The 23,801-nt window shown below is 30.0% G+C and overlaps 3 protein-coding genes and 1 long non-coding RNA gene across 5 annotated transcripts; 1 reads left to right on the top strand and 3 right to left on the bottom strand.

Moving 5' to 3' along the window:
• Window positions 1–894, bottom strand: LOC130808280 (uncharacterized). The gene has a single exon (XM_057673760.1). The coding sequence runs from the start codon at window positions 892–894 to the stop codon at window positions 1–3; it is 894 nt and encodes a 297-aa protein (XP_057529743.1).
• A 5,581-nt stretch (window positions 895–6,475) lies between these two features.
• LOC130807290 (uncharacterized) lies at window positions 6,476–7,114 on the bottom strand. Its single transcript, XM_057672445.1, has one exon. It carries the CDS (start codon window positions 6,842–6,844, stop codon window positions 6,572–6,574), a length of 273 nt encoding a protein of 90 aa, XP_057528428.1. The 5' UTR covers window positions 6,845–7,114; the 3' UTR covers window positions 6,476–6,571.
• A 6,919-nt stretch (window positions 7,115–14,033) lies between these two features.
• On the top strand, window positions 14,034–16,547 carry LOC130807289 (uncharacterized). Of its 2 annotated transcripts, XR_009040558.1 has the most exons (3): window positions 14,034–14,333; window positions 14,943–15,002; window positions 15,655–16,547. It is a non-coding gene; the product is annotated as an uncharacterized LOC130807289 (long non-coding RNA). The 2 variants fall into 2 exon arrangements; XR_009040559.1 differs by lacking the exon at window positions 14,943–15,002.
• A 28-nt stretch (window positions 16,548–16,575) lies between these two features.
• LOC130807288 (proteinase inhibitor PSI-1.2-like) lies at window positions 16,576–17,585 on the bottom strand. The gene is made up of 2 exons (XM_057672444.1): window positions 17,404–17,585; window positions 16,576–16,775 (listed from the first exon to the last, which is right to left on the bottom strand). Exons 1-2 carry the CDS (start codon window positions 17,450–17,452, stop codon window positions 16,591–16,593), a joined length of 234 nt encoding a protein of 77 aa, XP_057528427.1. The 5' UTR covers window positions 17,453–17,585; the 3' UTR covers window positions 16,576–16,590.
• Between the last annotated feature and the right edge of the window lie 6,216 nt (window positions 17,586–23,801).

The following is a 23,801-nucleotide window of genomic DNA, read 5'->3' as shown; positions in this document are numbered from 1 at the left end:
TTAAAATAAATTTTGAGGAACAAATTCCTTTTCATGCTCTAATATCTTCATTAACTTAATTTCCATGCCTTGTTGATACTTTTCCAATGCTGAAACTTGTTTCTTAAGTCCTTCTTCTTCCTTTCTAGAAGCTTCTAACCTAAACTTAACTAACAAACCCTCAACTTTTGTATATGAAAGCTCTTTCTCAAGCTCCATAACCTTTTGAAATTTTGATCTTTTATCTTCATTGTATTTCTCACAAGCTTGAAGCTTTTCTTTGAGCATAATTTCATCCTTTTTTAAGGCTTCAAGATCACACTTTGATGATAATATTTTAGCCTTAGTATGTGAAATTTGTTTCTCAAGTTTCATTATCATCTTAAGTTTCACTTCCATGTCTTTTTGGAACTTTTCATGACTTTCAAGATCTTTTCTAAGCATACCTTCCTCCTTTTTTAAGGCTTCTAAATTTGCCCTACTACAAAATAATTGATCATTAGCTAATGAAACCTTTTTTTCAAGTCCCATAATCCTTTCCAATTTCATTCCTATATCATCTTCAAACTTCTTCCTAGAAGATATCAATTCTTCAAGCTCTTTGACCTCTTTTCTAGAAGCTTCCAAGGTAAACTTACTTAATAAAGCCTCAACTTTGGCACAAGAAACTTGTTCTTGTAGCTCCACTAACTTAAACAACTTACTTATTCTAACATTGCGAATTAAAATTTCTTGTTTATGCTTCTCAACTTCTTCATTTGCGGCTTTTAAACTAGCCTTGGTCAATGATAATTCGGCTTGATTAGATGATAATGTGGCTTGAGTAGATGATAATTGAGATCTAAGTGATGAAATTTGTCCCTCAAGCTCTTCGAATTTACTTCTAATATGACTTGCAGAATGCGTATTCCCCATTGATTAGACTTGTTAATACCTTAATCAAGAATGTAAAATCTTTGATTTTGTGAAAATTATTATGAGATTATTATGAGATTATTGTCAAAAAAAAGATTAAGAAAATGAAGGAAAGGGACTTGTTCATGTGTTATATCAATTTGAAATTATTAACATACTTATTAGTTATGCCTTCCTTGAGCATGAGTTTATTCCTAGATTAGAGAACTCATTGATTTATTCTTATATTGAAATTCAAGAAAACCAACACGCAATTAAGTTAGTTTACTGTAGGCTACCTAAAGGTGTTCAAAATATACTTGACCCGATATTTACTTAAATTTGTATAATCGAATCTAATTTTGATCCGACATTAAAAAATATTTTCAATCATGTGTAAAAACTGATATGAATACAAAACTCGATTTTGATCAGACCTGAAATATTTGACTTGAAATAGATCAAAGGACTCAAATAAACACTTTTACTGTAGTTAAAAGAAACTAATCGAGATGGATTTACGCTCTTGCACTCTTGGTTGAAAGGTATCTAATACGTTGTAAAAGTACAACTAACTTATTAAATGTGACCGTCTAAATGAACCAAGAACTTTAATTTTTAAGAGAATTCTCAATTTGCTTGAAATTAAAGCTTTTACTTCCTAAACTTAAGTGAGATTGAAGAGGAAATGACCTAAAAATTTAGGAAATGGGTTTACCTTTACGTAATGTTAAATTGTTCTAATAATCAAATGAAGTAATTTTATATATTACTATATCTAACTTTAAGATAATGGTATTATGATTTGCTAAACATTTATGACTATTTTTTTATCATAGGCTAGATCGATTTGGTGAGTATCAAATTGGTGACATTATATAGGAAAGCGATACTTGCTATTCAACTGAAACAAGATTCAAAACGGAAAAAAATTTATTAATATTGCTTAAGCGTAATAGTTTTAACTTAATATTAGTTTGATCCTATTATGTCACACATACATAAACTCTCTCCTATTCTAATCAAATGTTTCATTTCTTTATTTTGTGTCACTACGTAGTACATATATATAGGGAGTACATATATACATGCTTATGAGTATCTAAGGGTTTCCGTTTGTCAAGAAAACTTATGGTTGGGATCCCAAGATATGTTATATACTCTAACACGCCCCTTAATCACATGAGAGCCATTTGGGCTAGAAGTGTGAATGCAACATAGGCCCTTCTCATACAGCTTGGCGATGAATATTCAACCTTTATATGAGGGTGGTTGAAATTCGAACATGTGACCTCTTGTCACGCTAGCTCTGATACTATATCAAGGAGCTAACTGAAGCAAAAGTTTAACCTTTTGGCTGATATACTAACACTATTGTTGCTGATATACTAGCTGAAACTTGACCTTTTTGTGCTGCCAGCCACAACAAATACCTATAATACTGTCAACATCCTCCTCAAACTGAAATAGGGAAAAGACAATTCCAGTTCCCAAAGTAACCCAGAAAATTGTTCCCAAGGATAAATTTTAGTTAAAACATCAGCTAATTGATGCTTAATAGGTAAATAAGGGAGCTTCTATGTCCTTATAAAATATTGTCCCTACTAAAATGACAATTCAATTTACGTGCTTTGTCCTATCATGAAAAATAGGTTTTTGGTTCTGTTAATGGCTGATTAGTTATCAAAGCTTAAAGTAATGGTCTTAAGGTTTCTTACCAGGTTCTTAGGTGCACTGACCTACTAACTATCGATCATGTGCTTTATATGATTTTGTTTCATCTTGCCATTCTGCGCTCATGTTCTTCATGTTCATTCGTTGCCTTTGTTGTGGTATGCATGGTTAGTTGCACCATGTTATGCTGATGTTGATAAATTCTAAGTCATTCCTCATATTGATTATTGATTATTTAATATGTCTTTCCAATATTCTGGGAGATTATGAAGCAAGAAAGTTTTTACCTCGAGAATACAATCGGATATTATTCTTGACATGTTGAATCAATCTTATAGTATAATTCCACCTTATATAACCTTGGTCTTCATGTTTAAGTTTAAAATAAACTTAGTCTATAATATTTTTAGTGTGCACACTTTTTTAATCATCCATTCACGAGTCTATATTCTTTACTCTTCGCTCTGCAAATTTACATTTTCTAACCCATATTTTTTAAATTTAAAATTGATGCACAAAGTTCATATAATATCAACTCGTCTTTCATGCTTAATTTTTAGAGCTGCCTTTGCTATCTAGCATGCTTTCTACTGAACTCATTTCTTTAACCAATCTTGATCGAATTAAGTGCTAGTTGATTAGTAAGTTTGCAAATTTGATACTTGAGAAATGGTAGATCAAGTATAAAGGGAATAAAAAAGTTAGAGGTGCATGAAAAAGATAGGTGATGTTGATTTTCTGGCTGTTTTTTTTTAATTATAATATATTATCTTATAAGTAAAATTCAGTAAAATACAAGAAAGATAAAAAAGAAAATAATAAAGTTCATTAATATGAGGTTTACTAGGAATCTCTTAGCTAAATGCCAATAGGTTGAGAGAACAGATCTATATTAGTATATAAGAAAAGAGTTGATTACATAATATATAAGTAGTTTAAAAGGGATTTAGATAAAACTCATAAAAGTCCTAATTAGAATAGGATTCTAGAAAAACCAAACCTAACTAGAATAAGACTTTTGGCCAATAACAAAACATTCAATCTGATAGATATAACTCATTTTATAGTAATAATTGATAAATTTGTCATTAGACTTATATATAATAAGACCTGCACAAGAGGTAACTGTGCACAAGCCTAATAAGGTTCTATCCGCAAAACAATTGGTAGAAAGAGTAATAGCTCATTAAGCTTATATGTTAGTCAACTTCTCTAATTCTTCAATGTGAAATTACATATGGATTGTTTTTTCAAATCTCCCGCTCACATGTGAGCCCATTTTCTTAATTGGAGGGAACATCATTATTTTCGAACCTACACATGGTGTTTCTTAGAAAAGACTAAGTTTTTTTATTTTTTAGTTAATCGAAAGTTGTTAGCTCTGATACCATGAAAATTTTGTTAGTGGACTTGTACATAAAGACATCCATACAAGAAAATAGTTGATTGTACACAAGTTCAATGATGAGGTTTCATACTAAAACAAATTGGTAAAAAGATGAGCAACCCATAAACTTTTTATGTTAGTCAAACTCTCTAATTCTTTAATTTGGGTTATTTTTTTTAACAATGCTTCACATGATAAACTAAATACTTATTTTTTCATGTGTATTGAACTAATCGACCTATCATTTTGCTATGTTGTATACTTGTAATTTTTCATGTGTATTGAACTAATCGACCTATCATTTTGCTATGTTGTATACTTGTATATCATACAATTCATTCAATTGTAACACGGATAATTTTGATCCTCTGTTCAATTATACTTGTAATTAATGGTAATATTTTCTTCATTATACTTGTAATTGATAGAGGTGTTCATTCAGATGATCGGGTCGGTTTCGGACGCGTTGAACCATGTTCGGTTGGATTTCGGATCGGTTATTTTTCGAATGCTCGTTACGATGGGTCACACTCGGGTCGAGTTGGTTAGTCATGGTTCGGTTGAAGATCAGTTATTCGAGCTATCGGGTTTGCATCGGTTCAGTGTCGGTTGAAGTTCGAGTCGAGTGTTAATCAGTCTCGGGTTGTTATTGGTTAATAATTGGTTTGATTTTATCGGTTACAGATAGGGTCCGGGTTTTTTTTTCAAGTAGAATTCGGCTACGAGTTACTAATTACTATTGATCAAGTCAATGTCACATTAAGTTGCTAGTCATTTTTTAATTCATGACAAGGTTCTCTTTACTTAAAGGAAATAGTTAAAATGAAAATTAATTAGTGATTATTACTTTGTTACTTTTACTTGTTTGACTATACATTAAAATTAAAGTTGTATTATTTTTAATCTAATTTGATTAAAAATAGTTTAATAAACATTGATTATTAATCATTAATTCTAAATATATAAAACTATGCATTTTAAAAATTTAATTTATGAAAATATCTATCACTTTATTAGATTAACTAATCAGATGATTGAATATGATTTAATCATACTTCTATGTTAGAAATTGATTCAGATTTACAGCAATTCGATAAAAAATTGGTTCGACTTAAATCGGTTATAGTCGGGTCGAGATTCGATTTCGAGCATGATACGGCTCGGATATTACTCGGCTCGATCACTCTTAGGTTCAGATAATCTCGGTTAACAGTTATATGGCGGTTATAAAAATCGGTCGCAGTTCGGATTCAATTTTCTTATTTTCGATTGTCAATCGATTTAAATAATATCAGTTCGATAAGCCTTAAAAAAACGCGCTTCAGATTTGGTAAGTTTTAATTTCGGGCCGAATTTTTAAATCGAATCACATTGAAACGGCTCTAGTAATTGATAGTGACATATTCATATTCGAATTCATTTTTATTGAAGTACTTCCAACTATATAAGATAACAATATATCATAGACAAATTTGTACTACCCTGTATTTGTGGGAGACAGTGGTTAAGAATGGTGGGTTCCTCGTAAAAGAAAGACAATTAAAGTGAAAGTAAGCACTCAATAAGCATTAGATACCCCTCCCTCAGATGCAGCCAAAATACTGCACTCATTTCCTAGAAGAACACCTATTTTTCTATGGGATATGGATAAGACAATTACGTGTGTGAATCTTGATTAAACTTTTTGGATGCATTTAAACTACTTTTCTCTATTAATTTTTTTACTTATCTTATTATTTTGTATTATTTTTTTTGCAATAAATTTTACTTTTGTTACTTTCATTTTATTCATAAAGTTGTTATTTCTCTTCATTTTAACCACTAATTTTAATTATTTTAATTTATTTTTTATTTTATTCTCTAACTCAATTTTTATTTTCATTAAATTGCATTTAAAATACTTTTAAGTACATTATTCTTATGGGAATGGAAGGAGTAATTCTTTCTTCCCTGAGGTATCCATGCTACTGTCCATATGACATGTTGGCTATACTCCATTGTCCCAGGACACAAAACTGTATATAATGAGTTGGAGTAGTAGCATGATTTTAAAAATAAGAATAAAAATATAGAAACTAAGTGAGTTATGTATTAGTGAAAATACCACAAATCTATTAGAAAAGATTAAAATAAATAATAAAGATAAAGCAAATTAAGTGAAACAGTTGAGCAAATGTGATCATGTCACCTTCATAATCAATTTTTAAATGATTAACTACAAAAACTAAGCTAATTATATAGGTCTGTTTCATAATGAGAAGATCGATCGATTTAATCATTACTTAGGCTCAAATATGGTGTTTGATTCATGATTTGATCACATAACAACTGTTGTTTTAAATAAGTATTCCCCTCTTATTTCAAATATTCTATTTATTTTTTTACATGTTTATCGATGTATTAATTTAATAGTAAGTATGTATAATTAAAAGTTATAAAAACAGATTTCATTTAACTATATTTTAATATATAAATTAAGAATAAAATATAAATTAAAAATAATTGATGAATACTACGTATTAGAAACAGTAACAGCAACTGTTTATTGATAATTTAGAAACGATATATATGAGAGTAATGAGTAAAAGAAATTCAGTAGAATATATACAGCAGTAACAGCAACTGTTTATTGATAATTTAGGAAGGACCCCAACAATTTAAGTACATAACATTTTTAAGAGAATCCTCAGATTGTTTAAGTTTTTGATCTGATCTAATAATCTTATTACAAAGTACAGAAGATGTTGAAGCAGCAGATAGTGTTCTAGCATTAGAATATGATCTGAACTTGTTATGTGCATATTGTTGAAGAGATTTGATTGGATAATTCCACCCAGAATACCTTTGATCTTTTAAAGCTTCCACTGCAGCTATGCTTGCTGCTACTACCCATGTTCTTCTTGAACTCATTTCTTTTATTATTAACTCTGATCTGATTGAGATTTGGAGAGTGAATTAAAGAAGGATTAATATGCTGAATTAGGAGTAGTTGATTTGTGGGTTGGGGAATGGTGGTTTATATAGGAGAGACAGGTGTGGGCATTTGGGTTGATCAGAAAAAGGAAGATGTTGGAGAATGGCTGGGACCCTCCAAATGATAGAATATGATGTAGAGCCTTAAAATGATAGAATATGACGTAGAAGATGAGTAAAAAAAATAGAATATAAACAAGAGATACAACAACAAGCAACACAATGTGTTTATGAGTATCTATCGATAATTCCCCTCAAATAAAATACTTTATCATTAATATAAACTCAATTACGCGAATGACTCAACTTACAATAATCGATAGCTCACTCTTGACCCATAAAGGTTTCATCTTTAATGGTGAAACTCCACAAATGGCTCTAAACAAAGAAAACACTCTAATGGCCAATGTCCTAGCTTCTCTAATGTATTTGCCTCTCCTCTTGCTTCTAGTAATGTTCTAAAGCTCTCTTATATAGCTTAGCACATAGTAGAAACCCTAAACACAAGTGGGCTTAAATCCAAACAAACCGACACAAAATACAGAAACCGCAAATATTTCCTCCTGTAGCTCGCTCAACCCGAGTAGCATTGTTCGACCAATCAAGCACACTCACAGAAGCTGTTGGTTTCCTCCATTTGAACCGCTCGATCGAGCCACAGCAGCTCAATCGATCGATCGGCCTTCAATCAATGTTGTTCTCTTGATTTGGTCATGTTCCTTGATCATGACGCATTCTCCTCGAACCATGCCATGATCAAGACATTCCATCCCTTGCACCATACTCATGTTCTTCGTCATACCCTCATTACGACACCTCAAAGATCCTCCACATAAGAATGATTTGACACTTACTCCAAGGGAAGACAAAATTGGATGCACAAAAATTGACTCATCCAATAAAGTTACACTACTTGATAACGTGTCCTTTCCTCAATATGCAACGTTCTCTAGGAACCATGCCTTCCCATCCTTCTCTCCTCCCTGCTCCTCGGCTACAAAACAAAATTGTTAATTTGATATTTATCATTTTATAATTAAATATAGTTTGACATGACATTAAAATGATTCACAAGTATATATTTTCTTTGGTTTTTAATACTAGTCGCTATACTTTTGTTTTTCACACTATTTAATGCATGATTTTAACTTTTATATCTTTAATTCAGATTCTATGATAAAAATTCTAAAAAGTTAGTATAATAACAATATCTATTAAAATAAATTAAACAAAATTCCACTTAATTATGATTTACATTATAAATGAAGAAGTATATAACAAATAAGATCAGTTGATAAACAATAATTACTATAGAAACTATAGCAAGTACCAACTATATATTAAAATCCAAAAGAAGTAAAAACTAACAAGGACTCAAGATTAAATATTAAGCAATTCAAAACTATAGATCTGAAATCGACATGCCGATCTAAATGAATGTCTATCTAGAGAAACTTATGGATCTAAAATTGTACTAGTATCTATTTTAAATTTAACTATAATTTTAAGTCCAAGTCTAAATTTTGAATGTTATTAAACATCGTTACCTTTTTATTTTATCGCCACCCTCCTCCAGATGAAATTACGAATTTACCCTGATTTTTAAAAAATTACAATTTTACCACTATAAATTTCTTATTTATAATAATAATAATAATAATAATAATAATATCAATAACAACAATAATAATAATAATAATTAACTTTTTTATATTCTTCAAAAAGAATATAAATAAAATTAATAATAATAACAGTAATAATAATAATAATAACAACAATAATAAAATTAAAAATAATAATAATTATTCAAAAAGAAAAAAATAAAAATAAATCGTCCAGAACAGGGCGATTCATTTTTTTTTTCTTTTTGAATAATAATAATAATAATAATAATAATAATAATAAGAACAACAATAATAATATAATTAAAAATAAATTAAATATAATAATTAAAACAAAAATAAAAATTTAATAATAATAATAATAACAATCACAATAATAATATATATCAAAATAATCCAATCTTCAACAATCAGTGGTGAAAAATCAAAGCAAAAAGAAAAAAAACAAAAAATGGAAGATCAAGAGAATGAAACGGTAATTTTAAAGCTTTTGATTGATTTTTTATTTTATTTATTATTATTATTATTATTATTATTATTAATTCATTTATATTATTATTATTTATATTATTATTATTATTATTATTATTATTATTATTATTATTATTATTTAAAAGAATATAAAGAAGTTATTAATAATAATAATAATAATAATAATAATAATAATAATAATATTATTATTATTATTATTATTATTATAAATATTCAAAAAGAATTGGGTAAATTTTTGGAACTTAATGGGTCTAGGTCCAATCGAAATAATTGAAACTAAGAATAGGTCTAGAGTAATTAGACTTATATGCTCTAAATCAGCTTCAACCTGACCAGCACATTCTATGATTCAAGTTAATCAATTACACTCAATTTAGACATATGATTTATATTTAATTTAGACCCATTTTAGACAAATATGCAACCTTTAAAATTATTTAAAACTTAAATTAGTTCTCTTTACTTAGATATAAGAAAAATTATCATAAATAATACAATTTTTTACTACTTTTCCTATAATATTACCAATTTTTAATTAACCAAATTTAAAAAGTGTTTCCCTCTATCATCCAAGTAAGTTATCCAACCTACTATCTATGGGTAATTTGATTAAAAAATAAAGATAAAATAAATAAAAATAAATAAATAAAAATAAAACCCCTCTACTAACCCCTTCACCCACTACCACCCTATCCTCCATAGCCTACTCACAGTCTGGCGGGCGACACACTTAGTTTTCACCCTGTTGCAAGTCCACTCTTATCGACATGGTTATTAAAATCACGATTTTGATCTACGATTTAACGATTTTACGATATAAAAATAAGCAAGCGAGTCGAATCGTAAGTAGAATCATAAGTTACTAGAGTCTTATGATTCTAATTAAAATAAAATTTGCAGAACACGATTCTACGATCCTGTGATTTAATGATTTGATTCTACAAATTTATCATTTCTTTAAAAATTTTTCTTGTGTACCAATACCATCTTTCATTAATTTTACTTACAATTTAACGATCCATCATTATAATTTTAAAAAATAAATTTCTTCATCATCATGAAGATTAACACTAATTATTAAATATTTTTCTATTTCATTCTTAAAAAGAAAAGTGAATGAAACTTTAATTAATAAATTTAAAATTTTGAGGTGAATAATTATGACTAGATAGCAAATTTAAGTTTATTGTAAAATCTTACGATTCTACGATTCGATTTTACCGATTCGATTCTACAGGTCTGAATAATTCCGAATTGAATCCCGATTTTAACAACTTTGCTATCGGCAAAACCAACCACGCCCCCATCCATGATGCAAGCTACCATGATTATTAAAATCATAATTCTGGTTTACGATTCTATAATTTTACGATCCAAAAATAAACGAGATTAGAATCGTAAGTTGGTAGAATCGTAAGTTGGTAGAATCTTACGATTCTAATTAAAAAAAATTGTATAGGTAGAATCATAACACGATTCTACTATCTTATGATTTAATGATTCGATTCTACAAATTTATTTTTAATTTTTTAAAAATTTTTCATATTTACCATCTTTTATTAATTTTTCTTATAATTTAAGGATCCATCATCATAATTTTTCAAAAATAAATTTTTTCATCGGTATGAAGATTTAAATTAATTCTTATATATTTCTATTTCATTCTAAAAAATGAATTGAATGAAATTAATAAATAAAAACTTTTGAAGTGAATGATTATGACTAGATAGCAAATTTAAGTTTATAGTAGAATCTTACGATTCTACGATTCGATTTTACAGGTCTGAACGATTCTAAGTAGGATCCTAATTTTAACAACTTTGCAAGCTACCCCCCATCACGTCTCCTACCCAAATCTGCTTGCCCACCACCACCATAGCCAAACCTATCTTCTACACCGACCAAACCCACACGTTGGTCCTACTCTAACACCACCATTCGCGAACCTTGTCACCTGGGCTTAGGGAGGCGGATATTTTCGAGATTGGAGGAGGGGTACAATAGTTGGTGGTGGTTGAAGGGAGAAAGGGAGGAAAGGGTCGATGGTTATTTGATTTTTGAATATTATGTTTCTAATTTTACTTTTTAGAAAAATTATCCTGAATAATACAATCTTTTAACATTTTTCCTACAATAATACTTAATCAATATTAAATAACACAATTTTTGAGAGATATTTTCCTTTAGTATCTTTAACTTGTTGGTGACCTAAAATTATAGGTTATTTGTCAAAAAAAAGAAAAAAAAATATAATACCTCATCACCTTCCATCACCCTCCATTACTACAGCTTCCACCTGCCCACCGTCAAACAACCCCACCCCCACTCCAATCTAGCCCCAAAACCCAAAAACACACACCTACCACCCAAAACCCATGAACCTAGAAACCCATGGATCCACCACACAAAAACCCACTTCCTACCACCTAGAAACCCATGACCTCAAAAATCCCAATATGAGACACTTGACAACAACCCCAAAAAATGAAGTAACCCCAAGAAAAAACCTCAAATTTTCAATAGAGTATTATCTCCAATCTTAAAACCCACAAATACAATTGATAGCCAAGAGTGAATGAAATGAGACAATTCTACACTTATTCTTTTTCAATCTCAAAACCCTTGTAGTAGTATTATTTCTATGTCATTCTAACCTTTCAATCTTACTATAAATTATCCATTAAAAGAAAAAACCCCAAAATTTCAATAGAATATGAACTTTTTCTTGCTCAAATTCAGTTTAGGGAAGAGGAAATTATGATTGAATTTGTTGTACGACAACAGAAGCAAAGATCGAAAACAATAATGAAAACAATAAAGATTCAAACAAACAATAAAGAAAATCACACCGAGAAATTAACGTGGTTCACTATCATCGTGATGGCTACATCCACCGGCACCGAAAATAAACTTTTCACTATAAACCAGAAGATTACAAGATGAACACGAGAAACCACAATAATGGCTCTCCAAGTTTTTTCTCTCTTAGTTTTGCTTACTTTGTGTTTTTTTTTTTTTTTTGCATTGCATCATATGCTCTAATTCTAATTATATAGAGCCTTTATATAGTATACCTCATAATAAAAAGAAATTAGGGTTAAGAAAATACAAAAGAAACCGTCAAAAAACTAAGAGTAACCGGCCAAAAACGTGCCAAAACTAACTTCCCGCTAAAATCGCAGTGCTCCGCGCCCCGTGTAAAACTCCGCGGCCCGCACACAACCTTCTGCCTGGCGACCTGCGCTATCCATTTTCTAAATCTTCATCCCACATAATGACTTGTTCAAGTCACTATATTTCAACAGGATTCTTAGATAAAACTTATAGAATCATTATCATCATCTTCAACTTCATCAACAACAACCGCCACTCAATCTCTCATTCTAAGTTGCTGATATTTAAGGTGGAAATGATTGCACAAGATCTGCCTGCGGAAGAGGGGTTTCATGATTAGAAGCATAGGGGTGCGATTTAAGGGCGGTAGTTGGCTAACGTGTTGGTGGTGGACATGGGGAAGAGCTGGGTGAAGGAAATTGTGGGGACGGTGGGGCCAAGTAGGGGAAAAGGGTAGGGTGGCCTATAAATTCATTTTAAACTTAAATTAATCTTTGATTAATTATATATGAACAATTAGATTAAAATTCTTTTAGGCCTCATCGAGGATCTAAGACCTATCAAACCTGATGAGTCTGCATATCAGTCCAAACTTTTCAAATTATATGAGTTAGGATTCAAGCTTGGATCAACACAAAATAAATAAGTCTAAATGTCTAATAAATTTTAGACTACTCAAAATATATAGATTTGAATATGAGTATGATTAGACCCAACTTATCACGAAAATCATTGGATATAGTGATGGCCACTAAGCGGGTTATCCAAAATTAAACCGTTTCCGAATTGCGGAACCATAAAACCTTCAAAAAAATTGTCGAAACCGTATAACCTCCGAAAAAACCGTCAGAATCGGACCAAGGAACTGCGGACCAGCTCACCAGCCCACCGGTTTCAAGGAACCGCCCTGGAACCGCAAACCATACCAGACCGGTTCACCAAGCCCAACGTTTTGTTGGAACCTTGACTAAATTGACTAAAATAAAAAATTAGAACATTTAGATATTGGAGATACCATTTTAATAAAGTTATTGGAAAACATGTTAAGACCACAAGGATTATGAAAATGTTAAAATAGAGTTAATGGAAAATATGTAAAGACCATAAATATAAAAAATATACAAATTGTTGTATGAGATGATTAATGAGAGACACGTCTTAAACATGGTTAAGCACATCTAATACATATTATGAGAATATGAACTTCTTGTTTGAGATCGCTCACCAAAAGACGATTTCGCACAAGAGTTACTCCTAAGAATATTGATATTATCACACATTTAAATTTGTCTAAATAATGTAAATAAAAAAAATTCTTTAATAGAACAATAAACATAACCGACTAAAATGGACATCAAATTGAACGGAGGAGAGTATATAGTATATAGTAACATCAAATGGAAAATGAAGATACAGTGATTAAAATAATTTTTTTTTTCATACTTAGAGACAAAAAGATATTAGGACTAAACAAGTATTTTGTATAACTTTTGAAGCCATATCAATCTCAAATTTATTAATTCAAATAAATCGTACATGTTTAAATTTACTCGCTGATTGGCTTTATCTTTTATGTTATCAATTTTTCACTTAGGATCAATCATTAGGTGGAATACTACCTTGGTAACGCCAATAAAAAAAAAAAATTATTACTCTTGAAACTATAACTCATCAATCGACTTTTATTGTAACAACTCAAATTTATTAAGGAATATAACTAATGTTATTTTATTTATTATAATTTATATTGTATACTATATAAAATATTAATTATAAAAATAATGGTAGTAATAATAATAATTTAAGTAATATAGATAATTATAAAGAAAAATATTATATAAATAATGTTAAAGAGTAAAATGGTAATTTTATATTAAAAAAAAAAGAAAAAAAGAAAAAAATAAAACAAAACAAAAACAAATGAAACACAGTTATATGACATCTCCTTCACCGCCATTTTCTTATTTCCTCTTCCTACACAGTTATCTTCTCTCATTCTTTTCTTTCTTCATTTTACACCTTCAATCTTTATCTTTTATAATTAGTTTTGTGATCTTACTAGTATAATACTTCACATCTTCAAATAGGCTAGAAAAAGTTTCTAAACTTACGATCTTGGTGCGTTTTGGGACGTCTGGGGCTACTTTAAGTGACGACTTTTCCCAAACTTTGATAGTTTTTAATCCTCTTTGGTGCGGGTAAGTTTAATCTTTCATTCAATTTCGATTTTGTTAAGTTTTACAAATTAGGGTTTATGTTATGAAATTGAACTGGGGCTTTTTGATTTTAAGGTTCTATGGATGAATTAGTTGTAATGAAGAGTCAGTTATGTGTTTATTAGTAATCCAGATTATTAATTTGCTATCATTTATCTTGAATTAGGATGTAGAAGAAATTAGTAAGAATTTCTGGCAGCTTCGAAAAATAGAATTTTAAGCAGTTTTTGGGCGTTTTTAGGCTATTTCACAAAAGCTGTTCGTATCGAAATTTTACCCAAGATAGGCTCAAGAAACGCATAATTTGGATCTGTATGGAGGAAGTTATGCCCATTTTAAGTTTCCGCTGAAATTTCAGTATTAAACTAGAGTTTTAGTATTGATTAATAAACTAAGAGTGTTTTTATATGCTGAATATTACTTTGGTTATTAAAAATACTTGGTGGTTTAACTAAATTAATTATACTAATAAGTTATATCGAATTCAAATAAAAAGTTGATATTTCATAAAAACAAAATTAAATAAAGCTCATTAGCTAGTCAAGTCAAATCTACCATCAATTATTAAACACATATATGTTTATATTGTAGATACCGATTTCATTTTGGAGTCGTATTGATTGTGCTAGTTGGTTTGCTGTAATTTAAAAGGTTAGATTTCTTACCCAAATTCTTAATAGTTACGAGAAAAGAGTACAAATGTATGTATTTTTCTCTTTTGTTGAGATTGGTTCAAATACAGGGAGATGTTCTTCCTAATATAGAAAGTGGTTTTTCGAACTTTGAAATCATAGAATAGTTGTAGAAAAGTTATAGATTGTTTAATGTCTTAAAACGGTTGGAATTATCTTTGTGGTGTCTCAAGGAATTGGAACCTCGTCGGGATTATCTTGGCGATTCAGAATAGTTGGGGGTACGTTGATCAGTACTTTGGACTTAGATCTTCTGCTACGGTTTGGCCGTTTGTGGGGTGTGCACACTAGAGATCTTTGTCTAATAGTTTTCCGAAGGGCCTAGCTAGCCCAATGGAAATAAAGTTCGTTGCATTCCATAGATTTGACTGATGATTTTAAGATTTTGAAAGAAAATGATTTAGCAAAAAAAAGGAACATTTTTTGATTTATGAAAACAGAAAATGAAGGAAAAGTGTTTTTATAACGTATTATTTTTTATAGTATTTTGTTTACAAAAGTAAATGATTTGTAGGATATATTTAATGTATCCTATCTGCATATATGTTTGGATTCACAGTATAGAATCTAGCTCAACCTGTTTGGCTGATATTACATGTCGTTATATGCAGGTACCTGAAGGTTAGAGTCGGGGTACAAGCAGAGAGCTACGTGTGTATATAGTTATAATATTTCTTTCCGCGTTAGTTTTATGTATAATTAGTTTAAGACTTAAAGGTGTAAATATTAATTTGCGCTAAATCTTTTTGGTTAGGTTGTAATAGTTTAACTTAAGTTATGATTTAGATGTTGGTTGGATAGTTTCCTTTGGAATTATTCTTAAAATAATCGTGGAATAACACGCCTGAAATTTCGAGTTAGGAGATGTGTTGGCGATTGAGCTATGTGGAGCTGAAAACTTGGAATATGGAATGAATTTTTTTGTTGAAACAGGTTTATATTTTTGACGTTGGTCCTGAATTAATATTTTAGGCAGTCCATATTTCAAATGGAACTCTGCCGAAATTTCGGTAGAATTATTATGCAATATAATATAGTTTAGTTACTCGAAATTCAGGGGTGTTATATTTATTTCAGTTAGAGTGAATATTAAATACTAATTTTCTTAAGAGAAATTTTAATTCGATGTTTAATTCTCACCAGTTCCTCCCCTTACTTGTATGTATCTTGTAACCAAAAAAACACCGTCCACCACACTTTACATAATTTTTGTTTTACCCATGAAGAAAGGAAGTAATGACAAAGAGAAGAATTTTAGGCAAAGAGCAGAATTTTAGGCGAAGGGGAGGAATGCCGAAAATTATTAAAATTTCAGACTATTTAAGTAGTTTTGATACATAAAAAGTAAAATCACTAGATCTTAAAACTTATAGTGTCAAACATTCCTTATAATACAATATTTTTTTATAGATTACGGCCGACTTTAGCACACTAATAGCTTCGATCCGCCACAAAACAAAATGAAAAAAAAAAAATTAAAAAGAAAAACACTCCATCTTGTTGATTTATTTAATGATGGATAATCTATAAGAGGAGCTAGCTAGCTGCTAGCAATCAAGGGAAGAACCATCAGAAAGATGAAGGGTGCAACCCTTTGGTGTCATACAACAATTGCAACTTCCTTCAAGTTGTTGACTTCCCGATGAAGGGCAGGTCATATATGCTACATCCAAGCAGTATAGTGGACATCCTTCAACTCCCCACCTTTTTGCTCCTTGCATCATTATTATACCTACAAAATACAACCATATATCACCATTAATAACAGCTGAGATTTAGATTCAAACGTGTCTTGACAATTGTTAGATTATATAACATATTTTTAGTTGAGTTTGTTCCTTGGTGTGGTATCAGAGTCAACGTGACAAGTTGTTACAGTCAAGGAAACTACTCAATCAAAAGCTTAAAGCTAATGGTTGAGGCCCCGAGATATGTTATATACTCTAACATGTCCACACACATGAAAATTTTTGGACTAGAAATGTGGATATATGTAGCACATGCCCTTCTCAAATCTAGTGCGAAATATCCCACTTGAATTTTAGGGGTGGTTGAAATTCAAACTCGTGACCTTGTTGTCACGTTGGCTTCTGATACCATGTCAAGGAACTAACTCAACTAAAAGTTTAAGTCGATAGTTGAGGTCACAAGATATGTTATATAATCTAACAACAATAGCCGGAGTTATTTAATAAAAAAATCTTCTCAACATTAAATTGTGTATGTATAATACCAAAGAATAGAAGTACAGAGAGGTGAGCCTTTGGCTCATCTATCTTAGGAGTATATTAGTATCTTGGATAACATAATTGGTAAAGAAAAAAAGAAGCAATTATGATTTTATTGTACATACTACATACCCATTATTATGAAGAAAACTATGGAACGCAAGTTTAAGGTAGCATTCATTTCCCTTGATTCTTTTGGTTATCTAATATTTTTAAGAGGAATTTATAGAAGTGATTAAAGTTGATCTTTGGAGTTGATCAAATATTTATTTATAGACACAAGACATTCTTAAGATTTGAGATAAGGCAATGAAAATCACGTCTGCTTGTGTGAGCTGTGGCTGGTATATGCATAGACTATTCTTAGATACTGATTGTGAGTGTGATTCATAGACTTCTGATCTTAAATGGTGGTTGATGGTCTATATTACTTCGGTTACACTTTGATGTTAGTATTTTTTTATTTTTGCAGTTTTATTTGTTATTTTTCTAAATAATCTATTTATTCATATTATTTTTTGGATAGAATTAGTCTTAGTTAGCCACCCACCCGAATTACTTTCTAATACTTGTGGTTTCAACTTACTTTCTACTAATTTTATTTTAATATTTTATAATGCTTATTTCCTACCTGTATTCTATTAATTTTTTCTTAATATTTTTTTTATGTTTGTGGTCCAGATATTTTTTCCAATAACTTTATTTAATTTATTTTTTTAATGTTTATGATCTCTACTTTTTTTCAATTAATTTTATTATTCAATAAAATAATATCTTTAATATCTAAAAGATTTACTTTTCTATATCATGAACATTCATTATGAAAACATTAAATAAAAATAAAGGGAGTATCTATTTTCAGATAGAGACGAATTAAAATATGCATAAAGTATTTGATTTTATAGAGCGCCTAAAATAAAGAATTTTATATATTAGTTTATATAAATTGTATTTTAGTTAAATTACTTATTATAGATCTCAAATTCCTTAAGTATAAAAGTAATAAGAAAAATCATTCGTAAGCAATAACCTTTAAGTTCAGGATTTATTTGCAAATTACAACCTCAAAGTTTTATTTTTGTGAATTAAAGGCTTACAATCTTAACTTACCAAAGTGAACGGCCATTGCAGTCAACTCATCGGATTTCACTGAATTATTCCAAAATACCCTTTGACTTCCCAAAATTAGTGGTTAGATGTTTAGATTAAGTAGTCAAAATTATGTGATTTGGCCTGAATGTTGTAGACTTTGATACTTTGGTAGCTGTAATTCGCATTTTATAAACATTGAGGCTATAATTCGCAAAAGTCTTAAACTTTAAGGTGTATTTCGCAAATTATTCTACTTTAAATTTATTTAAATACTTATTCTTTTTAAAAAGAATAAGTATTTAAAATAAATTTAAAGTAGAATAATTTGTGAAATACAACCTTAGATATTAGGACTTTTGCGAATTAGGCATCCTATAAAGATGATTGTGACATTTGTCTTTTGGAAAAAAAAAATGTTACAGTCGGTAAAAACTACATGAAATATATTTTCGATTTGTGAACGCTCATTTCAACTGAATTTTCAAACTAGGCATATCATAAGCATGATCGCGACTTTGATTCTATAAAAAATTGCTAAAACATAAAAATCAAAGTTGAAAGTAACCTAGTTTTGCCCAAAGTTGAATGAAATTTTCCGATCTTTATGAGCAAACTAAAGGTAAAATTGCCAGAAAGTACCTGATAATTTTTTTTTCAAAAAATACCCAATAAAAAAATTTTTGCTAAAAAATACCTTACAAAATCATTTCTGTTCCAAAGAGTAACACGTAACGTTTTCCTTCAATTGACCGTCAAATAGAAGGTTGACTAGTCACATTTTCCTATTTTCTCACTCATCTTTACTTTCTTTTCTAATTCAATTTTTTTCGTTCATCTTCTTCCTCTACTTTTTACTCAAAATCAAATATTCTTCAAGCTCAATTAGAAGAAACGATTAATCCTTCTTGGTTAAAATCACAACCTTGTTAAATCATCAAATCAAACCTTTGTTAAGCTCAATCAAACCTTGAAAATGGCTTTTCACATCCCCATCAATACTACTTGCTCTAAATTCTACCTTTCAAATCTCTCAACAATCCTTTTTCTTCTCAAATATGGACCCTGATACTTAGATAAGTACCCAAGTTTGATACCAGTACTTTTTCTTCTTAACACTAAAAAATTTATCTTGTGGGTCTTACATAAAATGGAGAAACAATTTGACTAAAAATAAATAAAGGTCCCTAAACATTGCAACAAATGGTTGTATCTCAACACTAAAAAATTCACTTTTAGGGCATGCTTGGATTGCGTGTCAATAATTAAGGGGAAAGTCAAACTAATGAAATAAAAGCAAATAGAGATGCATTTGAATTAGTTGAGATAATTATGAAGAAGGTAAAATGAGTATAAAATAAAAATAATGAAGGAAAAAGAAGATGATTTCTCCTATTATGAGGTAATACATTCTCTCACCCTCCCCTAGAATAAATATTTACCCCATAAAATTGAGAGCTCTTTTTATTTTTCATCACTTTGTAACCATTCTTCCACTTCTACAACAATCAAATTTCACTAATTTCTCATTTATTAACTTTATTTTCTTACTTTGACTTTTTTTCACCCCTAAATATTTACACTCAATCCAAGCATACCCTTAGCATGAGAAATTATCATTTAATACAAATAATAATGCAAATACAAGTTACAATATGAGAATTTCTAGTTCCCTTTGTTGATGGCTAAAATAAACTTACACAAAAAGCACTAAGAAATAACTTATAGATGATCTTTGTAACGACAACAGTTACCCGAAAACTTGATACTTGTTGTAGGCGTGTAATCACTTTTCTTTTGTGATATTTCCCCCACAAAGGTACTTGGGTTGAGACTTGATTTAATGGTCCGACTTAAGTGACCCGGAAATCCATATGAAAATACAAATTCCGGTTCACTCTTTGGACTCTAGAGAAGACTTTTCTCTAGGACCGTCAACGTTCCTTCGATAAAGAAATATAGATAAAACAGAAAGCAGTACCAGCGTGAAAGATAATAAGTCGGCGAAATCTCTTACGTACAACTCGAGAGCCTAAAGGCCTCTAAACAAACTATTTGAAATAAGCGGAAGCGAAAAGAAAACTACACTATCTCCTGTTACTTAAGTACAAAGTTTTTTTCTACTCATAATCTAATACAAAAAGATAACAGCATGGTCTTGATGATTACGGGTTCTAAGTCGAGACCTCACTCCAGACCCCACCTGCAATCAACTTACTAGTCGTCGTATGACAACACACAGTAGGTTCCAAAGAAACAAACCAATACACGTCAGAGACTTCATACAAATATCAATCAGGTTGAATACAAGCAAAATATTCATCCTAGCATGCATAGGCTCTAATACATTTATTATTAACTAATCCCAACTTGTAACGTTGCCCGTCCTGTTCGGGTCGTTCAAGTATAAACCATTCATTATTAGATAATTCCAACTTGTAACGTTGCCCGTCCTGTTCGGGTCGTTCAAGTATAAATCCAAATCTTTTTGGAGGAATACACTTGGGAGAGCTAATCCTAAGGCAACCACCGACCTAAGACGTTGCCCGTCCTGTTCGGGTCGTCAAAGGCTAAAGTATGCATACCCCCATGGTGACCGTAATGATCCAAAACTGCCATGGGAACAATAATTATAATAATCCAAACCAATACGTTAACCCCTTTGGGTAACATAATACAACCAAACGTCAACCCCTTTGGGTGACAAACACATAAATTCTCAATTTCCAATTAATTTCTTTCAAATTATTTGAAGTGTCTAATCCTTATGTGATTACCATGCCTCGATTAGAAATGAAACAACACTACTTGCACAACCACATAAACAATATGGTCTAAGCGTGTACCTTTAAGCGCTGCAAACAACAATATTCAAGCATGACCGAAATTTCGCCCTCTTACGAATCGAGGTCCTAAATAACACACACACACACAAAACGATCACGTATTAGAACGTGTTTACACATTTAATCCACTCCATACTCTAAAATATCACTAAGACTTGATAATTTTTAATTGTTTACATCCTATTCCCAATGGATCCAAATTTCAAATTCTGACCAGAAACTTTACGGGCCATTTCGGACAGATTAGAAAATTCAAATGCAAAATCCGACTTCGCCATTGCGTTCGGAACGCGTCAATTACATTGGGTACCAATTTTCATAATTTCTAACATCCAATTACTATTTTTAATTATTTTAAGCGTTTAACGAGTTTTAAACGCATCGGTACATAAAACAACGGAACACGACCAACGTTTCCGGATCGGTACCTTTAACGAGACAGAACAACTGCTGCTCGAATACATACATATATATATATATATATATATATATATATATATATATATATATATATATATATATATATATATATATATATATATATATATATATATATATATATATTTCATTGTTATTATTATTTTATATATATACATTATCAACCCTTTTGAAATCTCATGACCAAAATAACTCTAGCAAGGTCACATTCACAAAATCCTTCAAGAGACTTGAAATTTCATAAATTACGATAACTAAATTAAATACTTAATTCTCTTAACAAATCAAGACACATATATATAAATATAACACAATCTTTCAAACAAATTAAATTTTGCTAAAGGATTATTAAATTTTGGATGATTATATTACTTAATCCATACCATTTACATTTCATCTAACAAATTGAAATTTTGTTAGAGAAAAGTAGACCATAAGAAATTTATTAAAATATCAATATAACTTTAAATACTTAATTCTTATAACAAATATAAATCTTGTTAAAGAATATTGATCATGAAGTTCCTTTTCTTAATCCTTTTAACAAATTATAGCTTATTAAAGGATTATTAGAGAAAATTTTCGTATATAAAAGAAAAATATTCAATCCTCTTATAAGTCATAGGATATCATCATACATAAAATATATTGTATATAAAATCTACAATTTAACAATTCAATTAAACTTACCCTTAGATCACAAGATTGGATGGAACAACAAGAATTTTTTTTTTCTTTTGAAGTGCCGAAATAAGAGGAAGTTCCAAAGAAATTTTCTGAATTTTGTGAGCTCTTGAAACAATTGCAATGGCAATGAAATTCAAGGAGACTAAAGAATTAATAGGTAATTTAAACAAGGATTATAATTGTGCCATAAACACAATTATGAGAGGAGTTACGAGACTCCTCCCATGCCATAAAACACACGGCCACTCTTCATTTTCCTTTTAATATTACTTTTTTTTTTGTATTAATTAATTAAGTAATATTATATTATTGTTAAAACAGCAAAGAAACGTCACGCGATAACATCGTACGCGATAAAACTCGTTATCGTTAAAATTAAACTTACTTTATTTCTTATAATTAACTATGTAAAATAATATAATTTAATATTACTTATTTATTTTATTTTGTTATACTTTATTTTATTATATTTTATTTATTTTTAAACCCGATAAATTACGGGGTGTTACACTTGAAAATTCACAACGAGATACAAACCACACAACACACCCTTAGTATTTAGGATATGTCACTTAATGACAAAGTGTTCGATGAATTATAAACTTTGGAAAATTCTAACAAGAAGTTTATAACTCTTTTTGAAAGAACACAAGTAAGAGAGAAAGCAAGGATAAGAGAAATCAGACATTAGGTGCAAGTGACATCCTTCCCCAAGCCTCTATTTATACTAGTTCAAATATACCAAAGGGTCATGGACATTTGATCACCCATTGATGATCAAGTATAATGATCATCAATCAATATTTAATACCATTATAACTATGGTATTCATGAGTATTATTCCACACTATTAAGTCACTTGTAACTTCAGAATTAAAGTTGAACAAGAACAGAATACGATGCTTATTGATCAAAAAATACGAAAAGGCACATTTGGCCTGTCAAAACAAAAAGCCGAGTCGACTTTTATTCCATGCACCCACAGGAAAGCCAACTCGACTTTTCTGCTGGACAAAATGTTCAATCCAATACCTAAAGCCGAGTCGGCTTTAGGCCCATTATCAGGAAAGCCGAGTCGGCTTTTCCTGCTAACTCGGTTTTCCAATTTGTCTTTTGTCCTTCCCTTTGACCCCTTTGGACCTTGTATTTTTAGTACACTTTATCCCACTACTATTTGTAGTACTTGGTGATAATTCTTAGGATTTAATATACTCTAAATATTCAACACCATCAACGTTGTTGGATTTGCTGCTACAGTTGCTACTACAATCCTCGACAAAATTCTTTTTGTGTTTCTTTTGGATTATGGTTTAATCATGTTAATTCATTTAGGAAATTGTGGTTGTATCGTGCAATTCAGCTTTTAGATTTTGAAGTTTGGATTTGCTGATTTAATAGTTTAGTGGATTTTTTTTGAAATTGTGATTGTGGAGTAAAATTTGATAGATTAATACCCTCTTTCAATTGAGT

The sequence above is a fragment of the Amaranthus tricolor genome, chromosome 3, assembly GCF_026212465.1.
Source record: "Amaranthus tricolor cultivar Red isolate AtriRed21 chromosome 3, ASM2621246v1, whole genome shotgun sequence".
Taxonomy (NCBI): Eukaryota; Viridiplantae; Streptophyta; class Magnoliopsida; order Caryophyllales; family Amaranthaceae; genus Amaranthus; species Amaranthus tricolor.
This window is presented reverse-complemented; position numbering and strand designations above follow the sequence as displayed.